The sequence below is a fragment of the Falco naumanni genome, chromosome 3 (genome assembly GCF_017639655.2).
Source record: "Falco naumanni isolate bFalNau1 chromosome 3, bFalNau1.pat, whole genome shotgun sequence".
Classification (NCBI taxonomy): domain Eukaryota; kingdom Metazoa; phylum Chordata; class Aves; order Falconiformes; family Falconidae; genus Falco; species Falco naumanni.
In genome coordinates, this window is record NC_054056.1 from 8,423,970 (window position 1) to 8,449,591 (window position 25,622).

The window sequence follows — 25,622 nt, forward strand, 5'->3', positions numbered from 1 at the left end:
GCCTGTATCATGGTCAGATATATCTTGTTGTTATTATCAGCAGCTATGCATTTTTGGCTGTCAGCCATCACCCTTCAGTTTCGTCGTCGTTTTTCTTGTTTACTGAACTCACTTCACCTCTACTTGTTATCACAGAGAAAAAAGCATAAAAATCGCTTGGATGATAGTTCCTCTTTCTCTTTCATTTTGGATTTTGTCTTTTTTGCCTCTCAACTTAGCAGTTAAGCTGGAACTGACTTGGTTTCCGTAAATTTATCAGAACTTTATATTCAATAAGCTCAGAAGTGTAGTGTTTTGTGACTAGCTACATTTATGAATCAGTACGCTCTTACTTGGGATAGTAATTAAAACTTACCTAAGTTCACATTGTGCTTTGTTTCTTTCTCCGAAAACACTAATATCCAGTAATCTTATTTTACTGCCAATCGCTGCATACAGATAAACATCCTTCCAATAGCGATGGCTCTTTACTAGTATTGATAGTTAAATTGTGACAAGTGATCAAAGCCGGATAAGCATGGTTTTAGATGCATTACATAATGAACATTCATATTTGCAATGCAATTACTACTGTTGCATCATATATTTAAGCCAACAGCTGGTTATTTAAGGTGAGGAGAAAAGTTTTATTGGGGTAAACAGTCTTGTAGGGTGGTAAAACAATCTGCAACACTGCAGGCTTTTTTTGCTCATAACCCACTAAAGCAGCTGCTACTACTGTCCCCTGCAGAAGCAGTTCGCACCACTGGAGAGATCGAGAGCTTGGCCCAGTGTCCCTGTCTGTGCTCCTCTGCACAGAGACTAAGTGCTTGCCTAAGTTCTGCTGGAGTTAAAAGAACTCTCCTGTTGGACTTCTCACTCACATCATGTCACACAACTCTCCCTAAAGCCGGTTTAGTTTACATAACTGGGTACGTGTGTATCTGTGTGTTATAAAATGGTTACCTAACCCAGTGTCACGGCCAAGTTCACACTACCACTAACACATCCTCACACAGTGCCTGGCCAGTGACAGGTAGCACCTGTCCCCAACACGAGGTGTTCAACAGAAAGCCACTTAGGAAGAACAGGCAGCAGGGTGATCCTTGCCTTTGTTACAGCACAGGTTTCCATACCAAATAAATTACACCCTTGAGAATTTCTAATATGCCTCTTCGCCCCTCTCTGGTAGGTCCACTGAACACAAATGGCAAATTATTCAAGCTAGTTAATCTTACCTACACCCCCCTATGTATCAGTCCTGCAGCCTGCCTAGATACTTCACACTAGTTGTAAGCTATTAGCTAGCACTTCATGCTGCCTCCCTGCTTTCCAGCCTGCAGGACTGCAAGAAGCTTCCTTCCAGTTCAGTGCAAAAGAGCCTCAAAAGCCATCTCAGTGACCACTGTGCATACATATTAACTGAATTTCTTCATATTAATTGGATTTTCTCATAGAAGTCAGTCATCTATTTTTAATCATGTATTTTCATCATCTGGAAGTAATCACGATCAACATTTTAATTAAGATAAAGAGAATGGACTTAATTTTAGGACTTGTTAACCATTAACAAAGAGATAAAGAGAAATGTCACTGTTTATAATGTATAATTATAATGCAAACAATCTGTCAAGGTTTAAACTACAATAGAAAACCACGAAATACTACTATTCAATAAAAAACACCTCAGCTATGAAGCTATATCCTCAGTCTGATAAGAATCCAAATCTGTTTCTCCAAATGGCCTGATCCAAAAATGAAATTCAGTGAGAATTTCAGTTTTCAAAGCATAGCATTCTTCAATTAAAAAAGAAAAGAAATGACTTGTTTTCTTGAAGGGGAGGGGGAATAGGGGTCTGGGCGGAATGAAGCAGCAAGGAAGTGCTGGTGTGTGAAAGAGAAACATGACTGCCTGGCCAGATCCTGAGCTATTTCCTCAAGAAGTTCCAGATACTATTCTTCTGCGAGAAACTCAGAACCAGGAGACCAAAGTGATTTTGCTCAGGTTTGATATGTTCTTATCAGAGCTCAGACTTCAATTCAGATACCACAATAACAAGCTAAGTAACTGAAGCTGGGCTTACTTCCGAAGGACTACATGAAATTAGTGAACACAGTATCAATTCTGGAAAAGTAGCATTTGGAGGGGTGAAGCAACATTTGATTCCCAGCTACTTATTTCAGAATTATTCAAGTTCAATACATTAGGACTGTAGACAGTTCACCCCTCCTCACTTCATTGCCAACTAAAATATGACTCGCTCATCATTCTGCTGTGTATGCTGTGATCAGTGTAATTGTAGCACCAAAGAATAGTTAGAAAATACTTTGTGAAGTCTGTAGGCTTTTAAGATCTTTGACTCCTGCCAAATTAATGTGAGCAAAAAGTATGCTTCCAGAACTTCGTGATGACTGAAAAATTTGTATTTATGACAGCAGTATGCTGCTGTCAAAACAACTGCATTGTTAGAAATGCAGTGGTACTACTGCAGAATTAAGTGAAAAGCAGCAGACTGATTTAGAGGTGATACTTCGATGTAAAGACCCTTAACATTTTCTCACAGAAGAAAAGTGCATCAGACAGACTTATGTGGGAAGGATATTTTAAAAAACCACACCTAAACATTAACTGCTTCCATTATCGACTTGCCTACATAATTTAAACCCTAACCTGTAAGATTGTTCCAGAACTAAAAAAAAAAAAAATAAAAAAAAAAATCAACAGTACGTGAACCCTGAATTAAATTTTAATGGATCCCAGTTTCACTACCCTACAAAACACCATTTTCCTCCTCCTTATAGCTATTCAGCAGTCAAGTTACGTCAATGAAGTATTAAAGCCACATTACTATGCCCTTTTACAAGCTTTAATCACATATTCCAGCCTTGCAATTATATTTTACTGCTTCTTATTTAAAAAAATTAAAATAACTGGCATTGTAAGATGGGTAACAGGCTTAAAACACACGGGTAAGGAAGTGCTTCCCAAGGAACAAAACAAGGATATAGAAGTTGCTCTGAAGTTAATCATAACTTTGCATAACCCAGATTTACAGACCACTTAAACCCAATCGTTTTTGTTTTTTGAACAAAATTGTTCAGCTGCCCTTATGCACTCCTGCTTGGAAGGAGGGAGAGTATATACTAGGAAGTAACTGAGAGCTAATGTGAGCAGCACTAATGAAAGAGAAGGAACTAATAACCACTTAAAACATGTAAAGCAATAAAGCAAACACAGATTTAAGCATTGCTTCACCACGGTTTGTTCCTAATCAAAGTCCTTAAGGATAATCTGGTCCTGAATCCTGAAAGAGGATAGTATTAATCCAGAGCAAAATGAATTAGCACTAAAACAGAGGTTAAAAAATGTTCTGGGTCACAAACAGCACAAAATAATTCAGTCAGGGAGGGGAGGAGGGGGCACGGGCAGAAATCTAGTAGCTTGTTTGGGGATTTTATTTTATTTTATTTTTTTAATGTAGTCAACTATCACATACTCTTCTGATAAGCTAAGGCAATTTCAATTTTAAAATGTATTAAGTTAAATAATTCAAAACTGGTGAAGCAAACAAGGAAAAAGCATTTATGGCATATTACACCCGGGGAAGAAAAAAGAAGCTGCACTTGTATCAGTCAACATTCACAAGTATAGTAAACACTTCAGTATGAGGGCAAAAACAGAACAACAGATTTGCTAAGAACTTGCTCTTTATAATGTTCTGCAAAATTCCCAACAAAAAAACCCCAAAACATCACAATTAACTAACAAATAGCCTGAGAGCTACTGAAACATTACTTAATGTTTCTTACTTGAGAACTTATATTAGTTACTTAATGAAACATTACTTAGTATTTCTAAGTCTTTGGTATGTCACTTCTCAACAGAACTGCTGCCTTGAGAGAACACCAGAAGCACTGGATAAGAATGGGTACCTTTAAGTGATCCAGCTTGGACAAAAGTGCATCTTGTTTTTCTACTGGGGAGCAACACTATGGCAACAAAAGCCGCATTATATGTTGCAGTAAAGCATTACGTCTCATTAAAAAGAAAACTAATGTTCCCTTTAAGCACCACACATCTATTCTGCTTTGGAGAATATATATGCTCTTAATTTCTATTTAAGCAATTTGACTCTATAGGCAGCTGGGAAAAAAATCCTTCTCTAAGCAAGACAAGATTCACAGGATACACTTCCCTTCCTATCTTTCAATTCTTTTCCACTAATTCCTGCCGTTCCCCTTCCCAAAAAAATGGGTTAACTAAATCACCAGCTACTGTTGCAGAAATCAAGATTTCTAGTTAAAAGAAAAAAAAGAGAAGTTAAAATTCATGTTCGTAAATTAAAGCACACACATTCTTAGCACTTGAGAGTTCTCTTGTCATCAGTGGATGACAGCCATACTGAAAGTATACCTGAATATTTCCAGGCATAAATTTAAAATTACAGGGCAATCACTGCTATCTTTAAAAAAAAAAAAGCTAAATTAACTTTATAAAGTCTATTAGCAAAGACATCTGGTACAGTAAAAAAGTTAACATAATGACACCGTGTGGAAATCTGTAAATGTTTTTATCCAGCAGGTCTGTTATTGCACTGTATTAGATCTGTGCATCTCTGTAGAATTTAATGGATCTCTGTACAGAGGAAGCTCTGCCAACCAGATCTGGTTTAGATCAGGCTACAGTGGGTTTGGCAGCATTTTTTTTGCCTTTTGAAGAACCATCAAACTTTATGATAAATTCTGCTGACCGATGGACTTCCAATAGAATATCTTACAAACACAGTTGAGATGGTTTGTCAAAGGACTACCAATTGCCAATAAAAAGATCACTGTGCCTCTCTGTCAAAGTATCTGATACTGGTATAAATTCTAGAGAGTTTGTAACACAGAATGAACCCGAAGACAGAATTTGTCAAAATTAATGCCATAACTAAAATTTACTATTTAGCGAATCCCAGTTAGTGGACACTACAGAAATTGCAGCAAAATCCTTGATTATGCAAAGGCAAAATAGATTAGAAGGCAAAAGCTTAAAAATATGACCCGTTAAAAAACAGAGCATTTTTTTAATGGTATAAGGAAGCATCAGATTCAACAGACAAATTGGACCAACACTACACTTTAATTTGCTGAAAAACAGACAGACAGCTGTGTGTTTTCGCTACTACTCCTTCCCTCATCCATCCTGAAATCTTATCAACTTTTGAACCTAAAAGGCTTACAACAGACAGCTGGTTTTTGAACCCACTCAGATCTCAGCATGCAGCCAGCAGCTGAAATGTGAGTTTTCACTTACTCCCAGCTTCTGCATACCATCAGTCTTCTTTTTGAGCAAAGTTCAGACAGATAAAAATAACAGAAGAGATCCAACACACTGTGCCTTAAAAACACTCATGCCACCTCACTCCTGATTTCTAGCCCTTTGCTTAGGTCCTAAACAAGCACTGAATTCCCTTGGATTCTAAAAATACTACTACTCCAGAAAGGCGTTGTATCTATGTAGAAGGTGTTTTTCACATCAATTGTCATTTTGTGGCAAGGCAAAGTAAAAGGAAGTATATTTGTACTTGCTGTGGCATCTTCCACTGAAAATGACACAAGCAGAAAGTTCACACATTATTCTGAACAACAACAAAGTGAATTTGACTAGTTTCTTAAAAATTCACCATTAAAATAAGTCTCAACCACGCAGTAATTCTAAAACCAGAACACAATATTGCAGGAAAACATCAGGGAACTTAAGCTGCCACAAGCTACCGAACTATCTCCCATTTATATTTACCATGTCACCATCAATTAATTAAATAAAAAATCCTCTTTCTGTTTGTGCAAACTCAAATTTACAAGCAAATTAGTCGCAAGATTATCAGACCAGGTAATACCACTTGGAAACTCCTGGATTTGTTCCTCTGGCTGTTGAGTACTCTCCCTGTCAACTGAATTCAATGGAAGATGGGAATGCTCAGCATTGTCTGCAAGCGATCCTGAAATTATTCAACGTGAACATTTGCCGTAAAACTAGAGATTTCCCAAACCTGAACTAAGCCTCCAAAAGCATAAGACAAATCTGAACTTGGAGCAGAATAGAACCTGAGTAGTAGGATGTTAGGACCAAAGCTGTAACACCATGAGCTTAGTTAAACACAAAATGACAACAAGGCAGACCTTAGGCCACTGCAACATTAGAAGCTCATACACTCACAAGCTCCAAGCAATCCCACTGTAGTCTTCGTGCTTTTAAGCCATAAAGAGCTTTTAAAGAAAGCTTTCTCACAAAGAATATTCTATACATATCATTAGTGGAGGAAAAGTGAAGCGTGCTAGCTCCCCAAGGAGCGGGAGTTACCACTTGTATCCACAGACAGTTACGGGAGAAAGGAATGTCAATAAGCATTCATATTAAGGACTGACAGTTTCATCATCTCCAGACCCTACCAAACATCAAAAAACATACACACACACATCCTACACCACCAAGAAAACCTACCACAACTACAGGCCAGGTAGATTCATTAGATTAACACAGTTCCCTCTAAGTATCAGAGAACTAGGCATAATAAAAACTATGAAGTTTGACCAGGAATGAGTAAGTATTTTCCTTGTCAAGGTCTTAAGTGCATTATACCAAGTAGATGCTAAACAGTTTTCTGAAGTCATGGCTAGCACTACAGAGTAGAAAAGGACAAGCAAACAAGGAACAGAAGACTCTTCTGTCATTATCTTTATTCCCTAGGAGAGTTTTAGGAGGCTCGTACAGCTTGCACATCAATACTTTTTCAAAGTGGTTTCCCAGCTGCAGGAACAGTCACTCGTTTCTTATAAGCATGCTAAGAAGTTCACATAAGCAGAGCAGTACTCCTATCATACCATATCGTATCATTTGGTGCTGGTGTTGTTTAGCGCTCTCCTCAAGAACACATGATACTATCAACACGTTACTGGAAGCAATTTTGAAAAATGGTCTTATCTTGGAGTGAAACCTGTGTTACAGAAGTAATGAAACAACAGCAGACCAGAAAGGACAATTAGAGCACCACTTCTTGTTGACAGTTTCCCTAAGACACAACACATCACATTTAATGGTATTTTGCTTCTCAATTCCACAAAGTTGTTTACATGAATCCCAGAAAGCCTGAAGGAACCCAGTACCACAGAAACAGTAAACACAAAAGAGGATAAATGTTACTCTAACAGTTTCTGACATAGTTAAGCTGGACTGAGCAAATCACTTTTTCCCCACACCGCCAGCCTTAACACACCATTTGATTTTTTGACACCAGAGACAGACCTAGAAAGCTAGCTATGCTCCTCCAGTTTCCCTCAATACTTGGGAACCAAATCTGCTGCTCTCCTCTTATCCTCAGCTTATCGTAATACAACTAGTAATAAAATTCACAAAGGGAATGACCAATCTCTGCAGCATAACAGCTCTGCTTCATGCAAAGCAACACACAGCAACAAAACAGAGGATGGCAACAGAGACAGATTACAAAGAAATTAGCAGTAAGTAAAGCTTCATCACAAGGATTTTATGGCCACTGGTGAAGTACAACTGTTCTTCAGGAAAGCAAAAGAGCCGTTCTAGTATAATTTTTAGTCAAACTGGTTCATCTTAATGTCAAGAGAAACATGTGATAGAAGCATGAGCTACAAATGCGAAGTACACTATTTAACCTGCCATAATTGCTGGAACTGCAAAGAGCATGCATGGAACAGTTACGAGTTTGTCCGAGTCACAAGATCTAGATGCTAGAATGCAAAGCTGCTCTGAAACTATTTGCGACATCTGCTTCTGGAGTAGTATGACTAGAAGTCATACTACTAGTAGTAAGTTATAAACAATCTCACTCCATTTTCCACATGGTATTTGTGAAAGTGAGGCAGACAAAAAAAACAGTTCTAACCACAAAGATGCTGTTTCTAATACAACTTGAGTAGCATGAAAGGAACAAAGCGCATTTACAGGAAATACACTACGCCATACTTCAGTATTTGCTCCTACCTTCTTTGCCTCCTGCCATCTGCCTGTCAAATGAAGGAAATTTGAACACTAAACTAGAAGAAACTGCCAGACTTCATAGAACCAGTTTCTAGTTCTGCAGTAAACATAAAATCATATGCAATTATGATCTAAGATCTTACTGGAAAAACCAAGTTAAATCTCCGTTTACTTCAAGAATGAACTGAATGGTACTCTAGCCTCATCCCCAGAATGACCCTCAGTACCTTTTATTTTGCACAATAGTGCGTGTGCCTGTGTAACAGACAGCATTCACTTTGTGATTTTTTTTCTTTTTTTTTTTCTTTTTTAAATGCAAGTTCACTTTCTTTGGTTTTAATCGGTGAAACACCACCATAACTCCTATGCTTGACCTGCACCTACAACAACACAAAGTATAGGGTAAGACCCATACACTCAGCCAAAAACTTTAAATTTATGACAATCAACACGATAATGTACTTAATTAGCAGGCAACATTTAAAAGCTGTTGACTTTAACTTCCCTGCTTCACTTGACTATTTAGTTGAAGGCAAAACAAGACTGTTTTCCTGTTGGTACCTCACACTAGAAGAGAAATCAAATGTCCTTTCCACTATATATCATTCCCTCAACAGTAAAATCAGTGATAAACCCATCGAAGATTCATTTTTGCTAGTATGATCAGCATCAAGGGTTTTTTTGGTGTTCTCATTTTTACAAGTTGCTTGTACGCATATCAGTAAGGGGGGGTGAGGGGGTGGAATCTAATAGATAAACTAAAAAACTCAGAGCAGGCAAAATAAACATAAAATAGTGATACTATTACTGTGTGAAAAAAATACGCAAAACTGCCAGCAGCCCTGATGTCATATCCTTCACATGCAGAACACATGAGAAAAGAGGGGGAAAAAAAAATCTAAAGGTACTAAAACATACTGCAATACGCTTCCCACAGTTTTGGAAACAGCTTTAATGTGTTGTACAAGACTAATGCTGACAACAGAAGCTTCAGTTTTTGTCGTTAATTTTCTAAGCAATTAATGCAACTCAGCAGGAATTCATTGCCCAGAATGGCAACTATCACATTGTAATTCCAGTCAGACACAAAAGCACCTGCTAATGTGCAATAGTAGTACAATGGTGGCTTAACCCATTGCTAGAACCTATTAACTCAAATACAACAACTTCAAACAACAAAAAAGCAGAGGGGGAGCATATGTCCACAAATGCCAAGCACTACTATGGACATCAATACTGAAAAAAGCGTACACATTTTGCTTCACTGTGGTCTTACAAAATAAACTTTTAAGGAGTAAAATGGAAGACTTGAGTAAGAAAGCTTAGAAAAGGAAAATACATTCTGGTAGCAACAGGTAGTAGGCGATCTACACCTGTAGACTATGTATAGGGAATAATAAGGACAGTTTATTACATATTCAGAACTTCCACAAACCAACAACAGCAAGATGATCAGCAGTAACAGTTACCTTTTCCGAATATCCTGCTTACACTACCCAAAGCACTGCCAAGTCTAAAACAAGCACAGGTGCCCTTTGTGTTGAACAGGCAGCAGCCTCCTGCTCTGCACTGCATAAGCAGCAAGTGGTTTCCTGTGCAGCTACAGCATTCTGAGAAGGAACTTGTTTAACCTTTTAAGTGTACAAATTCAGATCAAAAGGGGCAAACCACAACTCCAACTAATTTGTTATTACACAGGTCCCTGACTTTTCATTTCTGAAGAACAAAGTGCCAAAGCATTCTTAAATGTTATTTTATATTTTTCCAAAATAAACAACATATTGGTCTAGTCTGTTTGCATCCTCAGCTGTCAGTCCACAGATCAGCTGAGGTAAACAGGCTACCACAAGTCAGCCCACACACCTCCATTTACACAGCTACGCCATATAAAGTTACAGGTAAAGGCACCGCCAAATTTAACTTCCCAGGAAAAACTTAACTTCCTGAGCCACAATTTCCCAAAAACACTCAACTCAAAGTTAGTATTTCTGTGGGTTGCAAAACCTTAAAATTATGTAGACCACAATTTGAACTCTACAGCCCAGTAAACTAAGTCTGTAACAAAGACACATTGCTGTCGTAGCAGCAAAACAGCTACTATTTCAGAAAGTAAGTATTTACTCAGAAGGAGTGAGGAGCTACAGGAAGAGATACAGACCAATAAATATTGCCATCACACTGGAGTATGGGGCAGGGGAAAGGAACAGATGTGAAGTTTTTCCTTACCAGTTTGAAGTCTTGAATGCTGCAGATGAAATATGGGGTATTCGGCCGGCGACTTTCAATATATACGCAATCTTTAAAAAAAACAAGATTTTAAAACAATGGAAATTAACTTCTGTACCTCCAAGAACGAACATAAACACAGGATAAATTAAAAAACAGCTTAAGCTTAGAAAGAAACACCATTTCATTTACATAACGTGTAATTTATTCCAAGTGTGATCTAAAAATAGAAACTAGATGCTTTACAATAACAAATAAGGGAATTAACTGCATAAAAGTTGACTTTAATTTGAATAGACATTTTGCTGGAAAACAAAAGGAAGTCTATATAAAGATCATTCTGAATTTAGTTAACAAAAATGACCAGGTCACAACCTATGAACCAGATCAAAATAAGACAGGAAACCAATCAGATCATTTGTGGTTAGCTTGCTACTGTTAATAACCTAGCACTAACAAATTTTCTCTTCTAATTGTGAAGAAAACCAAGGCAACCAATAGAAACTAAATTAGATTTACCTCAGGGAAGGACTGAGCTTTCTCAAATTACATTTGACATGACAGAAACTGAGTAATCATTTTTGTTTTCTTTTGACAACTGGACTCTACAAGGTTGCTGTAAAATAAGGGCTGATGTATTTAAAACAGTCTTGGCAATTACCACAACAAAAGCTGTGCCTCAGAATAAAATTACAAGGATGGAAAAGAAGTGCCTGATTAATGATAATGACCTTGGAAATAAAAAAATTGACACAGCTTGCTAGAAGGCAAAGATGCTACTCCCAAAGTTGAACAAATATGTAAAGATAGTCACTGGAGTCTCCTTTCATATTCAAATAGGTAACACTACTATTGAAAACAGAGGACACAAAGAATACCAGCTATTCCGGGAATGATTTTCCATGACCCTTTTTATATTTCTACAGAAAAAAATCCAAAGTTTTAAGAGCTTTATAAGACATGTTTCAAAACACAACTAATACCCTGCTTCGAGTCTTGTAAAGTCTAAAAAGTTGGTCAAGACATTTTTTAGTTCGTCTGCTCCACAGAGAGCATTCCTAAGGATGCACTGGCATTGTTCATAGCAATAAAACATCTTCCTCCTGAAAGAAAAAAAAAGTAACCCTTCAATAATCATTGGAAACCCAACCTGTATTTAGGAATTCACTCGCCACTGAGAGCTAACTCAAATGTCAATTTAAAAGAAAAATATAGCACGAGTACCTTAGGACTATCAAAAGCGCAGGAAAAAGTCTTAGCAGCTATGTCGACCAAGCTGGAGAAAGGCCAGGCATTTCAAATCAATAGCACTTCAATAATATATGCCAGAATTACATGGTTGTGCATCTGATTTTAAACGTTGTAGCAGTACAATATCCTGCCCTAATGAGACAGAGGTGTACAGTACCCATCTTCATTCATTTTAGATAACTGACGTTTTGCCAGGATCAAAGCAACTTTGCTGGCAAACCAAGCTTTAAATGCACGTAGCACCATTCCCCAAATTCTGCACTGCTTGTTGCAACCATGCACATCTGCACTTGCTGTTTTTGGCTACAAGCAGAGTCATACCCAGCAACACTAGATTATACTGGTATTCCAATAGAACACCACTAGCTTCATTTTACAGGCAAGAAATTGTAGCCTGAAGTAGACAAGCAACAAGCTGAGATTTCAGAGAGTTGTGGGTTTGTGTTTGTTTTTTTGGGTGACTTCTGGTTTATTTTGGGGGGGTTGATTGTGGTTTTGTTTTTGGGGAAGGGGGGCGTTTGGAGTTTTGGTTTTGTTTTGTGGTTTGGGGTTTTTAGGTTGGTTTTTTGTGTTTTGGGTTTTTTTTTTTGGCAGGGGGATATTAGTTGTGGGGGTTTTTTGGATGAAGCAAGAAAATGAATTTTTGATTTACAGTCCAATACTTCACACTATAAAAACCCTTCCTACACAGAAACGTCACAGCCACAGAATCTGTGTTTTGCTATACCAATGTTCCTCTCCATCTCAGTAGACAGATAGAGGGGAAAAAACTTAAAAATAGTACTAGCTTTTTTACCAGTCATTTAAAATAGTGAAATTATTTTTTCCTCTATCTTCCTTTTCTGTATCTTTCCTTATCTGCCTAAATTCTGTTATCAGATCATCTCTGCAAATTTGCAAGTAGGCCTTTATTTTGTCCCATGTCAGTAGTACATGAAGGCAATGTACCTAAGTTTTCTAAAAAACTAGTCCCAGAGGAATTATACCTGAAAGCTAGTACACTGCATTTCAGATGCAAAACTCTTCACCTCCAGCATCCTCATTACAGGCACTACCCATCAAATTGACACTTTTTAACTGCAAAACCACGACAGCAGAGCAGTACTATTTTCCTCAATAGGCTATGAAATAATTTCTACATACTAGTCTCAAATCAAGCCTGCTGATCAGTATCGCTAAAATTCCACATTCAATGGATGGATTTCAAAGCCGAATGTATTTCTCAGTTATACTGACCCATGATTTCAATCTAGGCTGGAAAAGATGCTGGTCTTTAGGTGGTTACAGATCAGGCTGAGGTCAGAGCATGTAAGTGTCAAAGTCAGGCAAGGTCAGCTTGACTTCTGCAGAAGCTCATCAAGTGACAAGCACAGCTCACAGCGGTCTACATCCCTAGAGAACACAAAGGCTAGCAAACAGCTGAACGCAATCAGTGCGACTGTCACCAAAACCTTGCTGCAAGAACTCAAGTATCAGAGGCTTTTAAAACAGTACTGGGCTAGGGTTAGGTTACTCACACCATCCTCTTCAGAATAAAACCCATTCAGCACAAATACTACCTAGTTGTGACTAGGTTCAAAAAGTAAACTCATGGAGCTCAAGTTCACAGAACTGATGACCTGCTCAGGAGGATCTCACAACCACATGCAGAAATGTATGAACTGATGGCAAAGCACAGTGCCCAAAGGGTGGCCTGGAAGACTCTGAAAGCAACCACGCCCTCTCTAATACTTGTCCTTTGTAACCAAGGAGTCACTTCCCGCTGGTTTATCACATAACCATAGTAACCATCTGAGGCAAAGCATGTAAATCCAAGTGTCAAATTTCTACCTGCAACACTATTTGTAAAACAGGCTCCTTTACCACACCACTCTCCATCCATTGCAGATTGCACTGTTAACCACTTTGCAACAGCATTTGATAAAAGTCAAATGCGCTTGACAAAACAGATCACTTACAAACTATTGCTTACTTTACAGTAAACGCCAAAGACACAGGATAAGAATCTGGATTAATCTCAAATCATAATTTTATAAGCATCAGTGAAGTTCTCCAAGTGTAAAAAAGGAACGTAACTATAGCAGAGTTGCATCCACATCCCCACCAGAAGACACACAAATATAACAACTCACAGTTTGAGTGTTCTGAACCAAAATTTAGCGTGCAAGTTCCAAATCAAGCAGTTGGGTGTTTTTTTTCCTCCCCTATTAACTGGAAGTTAATGTTGTTTAACTTACACAAATGTAAATGAAATCTTTGAGAATTTCTGTTACTGTAGTACGTTTTGATCATTCATTACAACAGCATCCAAAAAAAAGGCACTGAAAATAATTCATGACTTCTCAGGCCACAAGTTTTAAAAGCCTTTTTTACATGAGAAGCACCACTACTGACCTTCATCCCTACAACTGCTATCAGTTACAGCTTCATAGAAGTCCTGACCTATTTAGAGAACTTCTGCACAGCTCTTCCACAAAAATGCGAACAAAAGTAAGAATTCTACTTCAGCATAGCTAGCATCTCTTTACCAGGTGTTGACCTGATGTAAACTTAACCCCAACTAAACTGAGTGATAATAAAGAGAAACCGGATAACGGAACCAACTAAGAGTGAAACCATCAACACTAGAAAGGCAGGTGTTTGGAGACATTGTTTTGCTATGAGCATTAAATAAAGTTTCAGAGAAACTAATCCTGAATTTCATAGCAAAAGGAATCAGTGAGAAAGAGTTAGCTCATATATTGGATTTATTATGAATCCTTAATACCACTCTAGCATTAGAGCAGAGGAAGAGAGATGGTCAGAAGTACAACCTTTCAAAAATGCTAGCACTAACCAAGTATTTACTAAATTTATGATTTGTCTTAAGGATGATGGTATCACAGGAAACTGCTAAACAGACATGGCTACACAGGTATCTATATAAGCAGCATCAGTTTGAAATTTTCTGCTGCGTATTTTCATTATGTGACAGACCAAATGTCTTGCACCAGGAGCCTCAAGAGGCATAGAAGTTTCACAGATGTAAAATGCACTATGAACTTGACTGGTTTTTTTCTTCTTTAGTAGGAAAATTAACAATAAACAGTTTTATATAACAACCTCCAGTATCTCTGCAGAATCAAGCAGAATTATGTCCATTGTTTTCAACCACAACTTGCCTTTTCCAAACAACCAGTTTCAAATTGTGTATCTCCTAGCTAGGACAGTAGCAGCTGTTGCAACAGCTCACACATACATTTCAAAAGCTTAAAATATCATGTATGTAATCAACCATCAACACCAGAACAACAGTAATTTGACTTGTAACTCACACTCATATAGCACTTATCCAAAATCCTGAAAATCCCACAGAAGCTATTAAGCCTCTCTTGGGAGGTGACCTTCTCAACACACCAAATGCATCCTCTTTGTCTCCTTGCACTGATACAGTATGTCTCAATCTGGTTTATTCAGAAGCTACAGCAATTTAACCACATCAAAGTATTCCTGCACCATTTTGTTATTCCAGACTTCCTTGGCTAATCACTCTATTTAGACACCCCTATTCTCACCACAACCGACTGCTCAGTATCCCAAGTGAATCATCCATTTACATGGTGTTCTATCACTGATCCACAGGAAGCATCTCAGGATTCACTGGGGCATGCACACAAAAAGCTGCAAGATTTCAGATACAGAAAACACCACAACTTCCAAGATTTTTTTTCTTAATATCTCAGTTTTGCAAGCCTCATTTGATTCAGGGTTATCAGACAACACAATAAACAGCTAAGCATCCCTCTGAAATGGCTGGCACAAGACTAAGATAACCTGGCATCTACTATGGATATGTTGACTCACTGGTATACTGCATTTAAGTAAGGCACTGCTGGCTGCCTGCAAGATTTAAAACAGAGATGACATCCAGTTAACATGCCTCCAAAGCAATAGAGGCCGTACAGATAAGAAAACAAGTTAATCCAGGTGCAAAGCAATGTCACTAACACTAGAAACTGGAAAAATGCCAAAAGGAGAACATTTACGCATGCATCCACATTAGCCACTCAAAACTCACTGTACAGAGCAATTACTTTCATTTACCAGAAATACAACACACAAATACATTATTTTCAAGAACAACTTTGATGTGGACCCAAGCTAGGACAAACAGCTGATCTTCTTTCTAATGCACCCAACCTGTATAGCTAAGATTGACACCAATGAAAAACACAGAATAACCTCTCCTTATCCTTAGTGCACTGGAATGACCTGTTGCACCTTCCTTCCCCACTGATCATGTACTTCTGGAACATTTTTAGCTCTATATGGCTACACAGACCCATACAACTTCAGTCAATTCTCATAACTGTTGCTTGAACGCAAAGCAGCCTGAGCATCTGTTGCCGCTTTGTGACAACTAAAAAAGAAGGCAGAACAGTCAGTGTTGGAAAGGACCTTTGGAGATCATCTCATCCAAGCCCCTGCTAAAGCAGAGTCTCCTTGAGCAAGCTGCACAGACTCACATCCAGGTGTATTTTGATTGACTCCAGAGAAGGAGACCCCACAGTCTCTCTCGGCAGCCTGTCCCAGTGCTCTGTTCACCCTCTAGGTAAAGAAGTTCTTCCTCATATTCAGATGGAACCTCCTGTGTTGCAGTTTGTGCCCGGTGCCCCTTGTTCTGTCACTGGGAATTATCAAAAAAAGAGTCTGGCCCCATCCTCCTGACACTCACCCTTAAGATATTTGCAGACATTGATAAGATCCCATCTCCGTCTTCTCCAGACTGACCAGGCCCAGCCCTGTCAGCCTTTCCTCCTAACGGAGACAGTCCAGTCCCCTGTCTTTGTCGCCTCTGCTGGCCCCTCTCCAGTAGGTCCCTGCCTCTCTCGAAGTGGGGAGCCCAGCACTCCAGATGCAGCCTCACCAGGGCAGAGCAGAGGGGGGAGGATCACCTCCCTCGACCTGCTGGCCACCTCCTCCTCTTGTACCTCAGGGTCCTGCTGGCTGCAAGGGCACACTGCTGGTCCATGGGCAACTTCCCATCCAAAAGATGCTCTGTTATTCAAACAGCTAGAATACTTCAAAATCACAAAATAATGATGATCTTCATGCAGACAAGCTCACTTGCTTCTGAATTTTTTTCCTGATCAGCAGGTTCATATAAATTGAGTGACATGTACTCTCTTCACACTAAATGGAAGTCTGAAGCCTGAGGCTGTCAGCCTAAAATACAATGAACCCACATGCACTCTCCCTTCAGACACTTAAATTCTAGTCAGTTATTTCAACATCTATTATTCTAGAAAGGAACTCACAGTACAGGTACATTTTGGACATCTATTTGCTCCTGCAATATTAATATTCATTCCTACTAACCTTAACATTCAATCCTTTCCACTCAAGAAGCCCAACAAAAATCAAACTGACTATAAATTTCCTAAATTAAACATGTCATCAGTTGAATGGCCCAGCACCATGTCCATTGAATCTGCTCTGCAGGGATATACAATGCCTAGCCCCCTGGTTTTCAAATACATACTAACCCATACTCAAAATGCTACTCATCTTAGTACAATCATGGAATTATGAGTGGCCCAGAATTGTAATTAAGCCATTTCGCTTTATGCCTACTCACCCAAGTTAAGTCAGTCACTGGTCTGCCCTCTCCAAGTGTACTATGTCAGACAGTGGACTTGGTTGCTGCTTCTGACATCTGGCAACTTGAGGGCAATACATGTTGACACAGAAACCCCGAGAATGGAACAAAACAACCCTACAAAAAAACCCACATTTCAGGCCAACCAATACTCACCAACAGCAGTACACTGGATGCACACCTAGTGCCTGGCCCTCCAGCGCTCTATAGCAATCCTCCCCCAGTCCCCAGCTGACTGAAGTCCAGTCTCACAAGAGGCCTCAGCTTAAACATACGCAGTTCCTCCCCTGCATACTGCAGCACCACTGTTCTTTCGCTTCCCTTCTCCCCATTCCCTTTAACTTGCAAGGCAGTGGTCAAGCCTTTTTCTTTGCCTGTAATTCTGTCCACCTCCAAACCCTTCAAGTCTCCTTCCCTTCCCAGACCACGTTTTCCCTTTCTAGTCCTTATTACAGTTACATCAACAGCTACATTCTGCTCTGTCAATCTGAAAATTGAATTTAAGGATGTGTTTTGTTAGGCAAGGTTCATGACCCCCTTTATAGACAAAATCATACCAGTAAAGAAAACTAAAGGAGATGCCTATCTACATTGACTCAGCGAAAAATCAGCAAAACAACAAAGAAATTACTGTAAAATAAGCTACAGGGTGAAATATAGCAAGCAAAAAATGTTGCTCTGGACATCCTTACACATTTACCAAAGTGTAAGTTAATTTTTTTTACTGAAGAGTAACAGCAAGCACGAAGCAAGTAACCACACAAGAAATGGGTGCACTAGTGGCCTTTCCCCACAGCAAGGTAACATGCACGTGTCAGCTTCCAAAGGGCTACCTCCGACAAGTTAACCACCTCATCTGTTAAACCACAGAGTTTACTGGTGACAAACCAGCAAACTCTCCAACTGGGGGGCAGGGAAGGAAAAAAGAAAAAAGAAAATAAAGGGCTTTCCATAACCTTTGCCACTACAATGGCAAAACAGAATAAAGAAATAAGTCCCCTGCACAGCTAAGTGGAATTCACTGCCTGTCTCCAACCACGAGTACGTTTGCTTACTTTCCCATTTCGTGTGAAGTGTCCCGCTGGAGATGAAGTATTTCTCAGACACATGGTACAGAGTCATTATGCCTTTGGGCTTGTGATATTCACCAGATGTGCCCTAGTTCTGAAGGGTTACATTAATATTCCCACACTAAGAGCTGTTTTTAAAATTAGAGCTTGAATACACGGACTTAAAAGATCTTTCAGGAAAAAAACCGCAGCCACCTCACTTTCCTGAACACACAAACTTTTATCACCTTAAATGCCGTAGTTTATGTACTGATCATCTTTGCAATTAGAATCCTTTATGTTTTGCCTAATGAGTCAACACCTGCATTATCCAAGAAACAAAGCTTTAGGCTCTCTGCACAGCACCACACTTCCATTGGAAAGATAGTCCTTGAAAGCCATTGCCAAAGAATTGCCTGCAAGCCCCCGCCATCGTATTTCAACAGTCACAAGCTCAGACTTCACAGCGTAGCTGTAAGCAACTACAGTTCCAATACACACTCACTTTCCAGTTTTGACACCCCAGTATCTTGCTGGATTACACATTCTTTCCCTTATTTTGCTTTCCTTCAGATATTCTATGTTAGAGATGGATGTTCTGAAAAACAATATGCCAGGTATGTAAAAAACCTCCACTCTTCTAATAATTCCGTTATAACTTAAGGGAGCTCACTGGACACCAGGGTTGGATAGTTCATACACCAACTCTTACATCGTCACAACCAACCAGATGAACCATCAGGCTCACGTAATCAGTAGTAACACATGCTCTCTATTCAACCATTCAGCGTGCTAAAAAACATGCTTCAGGTATACTTATCCCCACAGCACACATGTACGCTCCTGTTTCACATCTACCACCTCTCTAACTAATACAGAGACAGCACTTATCCCTACACTCCCACAGTCTACAGATGCAGTTGCCCCGCGGTAGGAATTTGTATGATGATGTGAGAAACTGATGAAGAGACTGTGTCCAGGCAAGCCCTGTGAAATATGTTTGTTTCGTCACAACCATCCTGGATTTAAGGAAGAAAACAAAATCCAACTGTTTATTGACACAGACTCCAATTCTTTGGTAGATAAAGAATTTTATTTATAGACTTTACAGAGTCATATATATAAGGACTTGGGAAGGAGAGAGACAGAGATACAGTTTTTACATATATATGTGTGTGTGTATATATGCTGAACACAAGTCATGGAATAGGCAAATAATTAAAGGATATTTACATCCCAGAATTTAAGGATATTTACATTCCTCCATTCTGGTGTCTAAAATTAAAAAGTTTAGCTGTCCTAGTGCCCTCTGCCAACCAGTGAAGAAGCATAAGGCAATTCTGCACAGTTCTCCAGAAATACCTCTGCCCAAGCCAAAACTAGCAGGAACTCCAAGCAGCACGGCTCTTCATTTCAATGTCTCATTTAACTTAAAAGTTAAATGCCACAATCTTTCACCATCAGCATCACCACCCAGAACAGTTAAAAACAATCTGAAGCATGACACATTAAGCAGTTACATATCAGTAATAACCAAGTAGTGCCTTTCAAAGGATCAGAAAAATATTTGCAATGTTCAATGAATTCTCAGTGTCGACACTGGAATTTTCCTGTATTCCAAATACAGGAGAATTACTAAAGTCTTGAAACCAAAGGTCAATAATGGAAACAGACCTCCAACTACAGCCATACACTTGGCATGATGGTTTAGTAACAAACGTAAAGACACAGGGCAGAAAGCACCAGAAATGACAAACACATGGTTTTAACTGGAAAAATATTACCACTGACAGGTAGGGAGCTATACAGTTGCCTCTCTTCCCCCCATATGGCTGACGACAAACAATTTGCTAGTCTGATCTTTTAGTGTTACTTCCTGCTGAGCAGATTTCAAGCAACACTGCTGGCTCCTTGTCAGAAAACAACGTGCTAGAGCCCTGTTCTGCAATAAATGGTTCAACCAATTTACCGTGTTCATTTGAAACTCACAGGAGTACTCCAAATGCCTGGACTATAGTTTTTATTTCACAAATGATTTTATTATAAACTAGTATCATAGTGAATCCATTTTCTTTAACGGGTTTTGCTGCTGTTTAATGGACTGTCAGTATAATTTAGATTTAATCTATTTAAACTCATTCAAGTCTGGCTCCTCATTGTACAATAAATGGAACATATTTCTATTCAACAAAATTAATGACAGCTAATTGTAGTCTGCAGGTCCCAATTTTGTAAAAGCAACTGCTCTGCAGTTCAGACACCCAACTACATTATTTCCCACACCAATTATTTTTCTGCACTTTTCATGCACATCCACAACACCATACAGTTGTTCTTGCAAGATGCATTCAGACATACTTTGTTAACAACTTTGACACAAAGTACACCATACACTTAGAGAAAGTAGCGTTACCAAACAATACCACACTGAAAACAAAGATATTGTAGATGCTCAGCCACTAACTGACACTAGGGTATCCTCCTGTCTTATAATTGTTTTTCTTTTTCAATTTAACACACAAAATGGGAGGAGGGGTGGGAATAAGAGAGCAGACCGCTAAAAAAAAATAATCAGTTAGTCTAAGAGCTGTTTCTTTAGCAACAGATAAGCTGTACTGCATGCATGCCATTCAAAATAGTCTTTTCTGATCTTTTAAGGTCACAGCAAACTTTTGCTGGAACACTTCTCACTGATCTTATACAAACGCCTACATAGCCACATCCCTCAAACCTGAGCTGGATGCATTTCAAAAGCTTTTCATAGAGACTCACTTCTGAAGTACTGCGGAATACACAAAAGGCAAGCAACACCACAAACGTACCATGCTGCTACAGGACCTCACTTGATTTAGATACCCTTAACTTTTTTCTATTAAAAAATATTTAATGTGCAAATTATCCATAGCCATTGTCCCAAGTGTGGTGTAATTTCTCTGAGACCTTAAACACAAGCATTAATAGCAACGCTCAGGAAACCAAGAGATCCTGAAATGTCATTAAATCAACCGAACGATCTCCACAGTGTCTTTGAATAGCGCACGCAATTGGCTAATGCATACACAAATCTTAAGAGATTAAGAGATCAAGAATCTCTATCACTTGAGACGCAGAATCTTTCATCTCATGCACTTTCCATTCACTTGCGTTTCCCAACTTTCAGTAATGAATCAATGGTGTCAGAAGAAATCAATGGCATAGTCGGCCAATGAGGCTATGTTTAATGTGAAAACTGGCATCTTTATATGGCTTTAAGAAGTTCTTCTATTGGACCATGCATAATTATAACTCCATGCTCTAGTAGGCAAAACAAGCACACCAAGAGGACTTGAAAGAGAAAACTCTTCTATTCCCCGGCTCACCACAAACACCAAACGGCTGCTTAACTTCTCTCCCTTAGCTACGCTCTTGATTATTAGAGCGCAACACAAAATACCTCATCAAAACATGGATGGGCTTTATTTGTGTAGCCCTCAACCAGAAAAACAGTCACAGCCATTACTACATCCCTAGTAATTGACCCATCACTTCATCTTCCCGATTAGACAAATGGATAAAGAGTAATCCATTTTGTAAGTTGTTGGTGCAGCCCTTAACAGAAACACATGTTCAGAAAGGGAAAACTATGTGTCACTTGAATAAGGATGTTTTTTACCGAATACTGTATTCCAAATACTGCAATCTCTTGCCTCAAAGCCTGCTGTGATACAAATACAGACACTCTCATCAAGTAACCGTATGTGTTAGAATCCCAATAGTCTGTTAACCCGGTAAGTCACCTACCTGCAAATACCTAGCAGCACTGAAAAGATCTATTAAAAAAAAATATCAATATGTATTTTCTGAAACAAAAAAATGTTTTCCTATTGTTTAAATTTGTAAATAGCACTGAGATGCCTTTTCGTTTTATACAGAATGATGCTTTCCTCACTATTAAGAAAAGAGGAGTACAATCACCACAGTAATAATGCAAGCATAAATTTCCAAGCCAAAGAAAAATACATACATATCTGTATTTAGGTATATTTCTTTCCTAAACAAACAATACAAATCTAAGCCTTAAATCTGTATCAGCTTTCATGTCTATCTAGGCACTCCTTTTACAGCAAGGTTTCTAATGCTTTCTTGCTTTAAATATCTTTACTGTTTTTTGTAAAAGCATCCATAACACATTTTGGACTTTGAACAAAAGAGACTAGAGAGATCCACTCTTCCTGCCAATGCTGAAACAAAGCAAAAATACTTCCATGTGTAGTTCAATTTACTTGAGATGCTTGTTTAGAGCAACACGTGCTCTGCTACTGGATACTGTTTATACAAACTATGTGTCTTTAGGACAAAAGGAAAACCAAATAGGTTGCTCAAAATTTACAATATTACAGAAAAAAATAATTCAATCATCAGTTAGAAGATATACAGTTACACACACAAATACCTTACCAGGGTGGCCCATCATGCAGTAACATGAAAACCGAGAAAACTTTTAAAGAATAGTTCATTTTCATCAATGCTGTAGTTAACATTTAACCTGCTGCATTTTGTATTCCACTTGGAAACAATACCCAAAAAAAAGCAGGCTCACTTTAGCACACTCTCTTCACTTAGCCCACTTACATGTAGTGCCGAGTGTCAAACCTGTAGAGAAATACCTCCCCACCCCTGAATTCTCTCCTCCATCCCCCCATGAATATTTCCAAGATATTGTCACAAAACCTGAAACCCAAAATGAAGCAACAAAGGTTAGTTCCAGGATCAACATTTTGACACATTATATTTCACTCACTCACCTAATTTATTATAAGACTCTCCAGATGCAAGTTAAAGCAATGTTCTGGCATAAACTGCTGTGCTACATGGGAACCCGTAAGCACCATTCCCAGTACAGAAGCTAAAATGGAAATTCAGTTTACTGCGTATACAGGTGTTGTTATTCTAATTGATCAAACACTTCTTTTATCTAATTGTCATGGAAGAGATGGCAACTTCCACAAACTAAAAATAAGAAAAAGGGCTGATAAATTCATACACTAGAAGTTCACACTACTTTAACCAAAATAAACAGAGGACAGGCCATGAACAATTACTGCGGCCACAAACTATCACTCCTTGAAAACCACTACTTCAAGGAATTCCTTCCCCTTAGTCCAATTTTTCCACAATTTCCACTGTGTTTTTATTTCAGAACTTCCATTTGCCTAATTCCATAACGGCATGCTGTGCTCCCCATAAAGTACTACTTTTTGCTTAGGTTGCTATATTTCTCCTCTGCAAAAATAATTCCCTAACGCAGGTCTGCAAAACCGTTCACATCCAATTTCCTCAGTTACCTATGGTAGTTTAACCACAAGTTTTCAACTACAGCTGCCATAGTCACACAAAGAAAGCGATGTCAGTAAGATGCTCTTGTGAAGTTTCACATTCATCCTGTAATTATTTCCAAAACTCCACAGCTTTACAAGGTATTTATACTTTGCATTACAAACTTCTCAGGAACACGTCATGAAGTTCATTTAGTACACAGCATATGTTTATAGAGGTCACAATCCATTTCACTTCTAGTAGTCAAGGGTAGTACATCTTCTATTGTGCAAGGCCCATGTTTTGTTGTGATAGAACACAGAGGATGACTCGCAGGAGAAGTATTAACAATAACTTTATAAAGCTGTATTTAAAATTCCCCACTTGAACAATTAATCTGTTACAAAAATACCATCACAATTTTATGTAATAACAAAGACAATAGTGAAAAACTACCTGTTAGACCAACCCTGGCTAAGCAATGTCCCCGATCCCGGATATCCAGTCCCCAGCCCCAGGTACCCTCACCTCCTTCATGTTGCTGTTCATGATTTGTACACAAAAGCCAAACAAAGCCAGAGGAATCCATATGCTAGATCAACCTTGATCTGCACTTAAGACTCCATCTGTCAAGCAACAACAGCTGTCCATACACAGAGCAATGCCTGCCACCATGTAACAGTGAATATGAACTCAGTAAATGCATAGTTTATTTGGTTGGGCTGGGGGGGGGGGCGTGTTTGTGGTTGTTCTTTTGGTGGGGTTTTGGGTTGTTTGGTGGTTTTTTTTGGGGGGAAGGGGGTTGCTTGGGTTTGATTTTTTTGTTTTGTTTTGTTTTTATTTTGTCGGGGTTTTTACAGTTTGGCTTAAGTTTACTGCTTATGCTAAGAGCACATACACAGAAAATTATTTCTATGCAGTTAAGTAGTCAATGTATGCTATCATGTAGCCTTATTTTCTACACAATCTTACTCACCTACTCACCTGACCATTAAAAACCACACTTTTCAGAAATACCTCAAATGCTGAGAATAAAAATTACAACCACTGTTACATCCAACTGTGCAGAACAGTAACTCAAGTTCCAGCTGCACATGTAAACAGTTTTCTACAGACTTCAATCAACTTCTGAGAAAATCCTTCTGTGATGCTTTTATACATTTTTTTAAAGCTTTTATCTTTTTGTTAACCCTCCGGATATGTTTTAAGACTCACTTACTAGTCCAGGCCTTTTTTTCCCCCCCTCCTCCTTTTAATTATTAAAGGATGAATGGGTAAAGAATGCATTTGTTTCCCTTGAAACCAAAGTCTTAAAGATAATCTCTGCTGCTAAAAAAAATATTGTCAGAAGTATTCCTCACTACTATTCACATATGCAGAAAAGTTGAAAACACAGTGGTGTAAGTGTGAAAAATAAGGGAACTCAAACACATTAAGCAGCACAGCTCCTGAGGTTATTCCTATTTACAGCAGCTGGAAGTCTATCACTGAATATCTGATTATTTCAACGATCTAGTATCACGATGGTAACAGCCTTTCAAATGAAGAGGGAAATACAGTCTGTCACATCAGAATATATGGTCATTTCAGCTATGAAGCTTTTGAGGGAAGAAAATACTACACATTCAAAAATGCACTTCTCCGTTGTAAACTTGGTCAATCCACGCAACACAGACTGGCCAAAGACATCCTAAAATTAAAACATACAGCTGTTGCATTTCTTCTTTCTATCCAAGCATAACATTCAATTTTTAAAACTTTCCAGAAAAGTGTTAACTTCCAAAAAAAAAAAATTTAGCAGTCTAGAAAACACTTGCCATAACTTCAGTGTTTATATGAAAAAAAAAATCACGTTTGTATTACACGTATTTCTATATTTAATCCAGCATGGCTACCTTTCTCAGCTGGTAAAGCTGTCAGAATAAAGGGAAAGCAGCATCTAGAAGAATAACAAACATATGGGTCAATGTCAAATACAAGCCAATCACTGTCAGAGCACAAGCCAAACGCCAGCATTTCAATTTCACTAGCATTCAACACAAACACTACTGTAACACTTCCTAACAAAGTAAATGGAGGGAGGAAGCACTTCTGTTTGGTTTTTGTTTATATATATATTTATAAAGATGGAGGTTTGTAGATTGAAACAAGAATTTCAGCAAATTCCTTCAGTTACAACAAT

The 25,622-nt window shown here is 38.6% G+C and overlaps 1 protein-coding gene across 4 annotated transcripts in view; it reads right to left on the minus strand.

The window, feature by feature from the left end:
- The window catches only part of RERE (arginine-glutamic acid dipeptide repeats), a 254,169-nt gene that overhangs the window by 146,505 nt on the left and 82,042 nt on the right, over window positions 1-25,622 (minus strand). For all 4 annotated transcript variants that reach the window (XM_040585411.1, XM_040585410.1, XM_040585408.1 and 1 more), the window contains exon 3: window positions 10,208-10,278. In XM_040585411.1, the coding sequence (XP_040441345.1) occupies window positions 10,208-10,278 (71 nt within the window). The remainder of the gene's footprint in view (window positions 1-10,207; window positions 10,279-25,622) is intronic.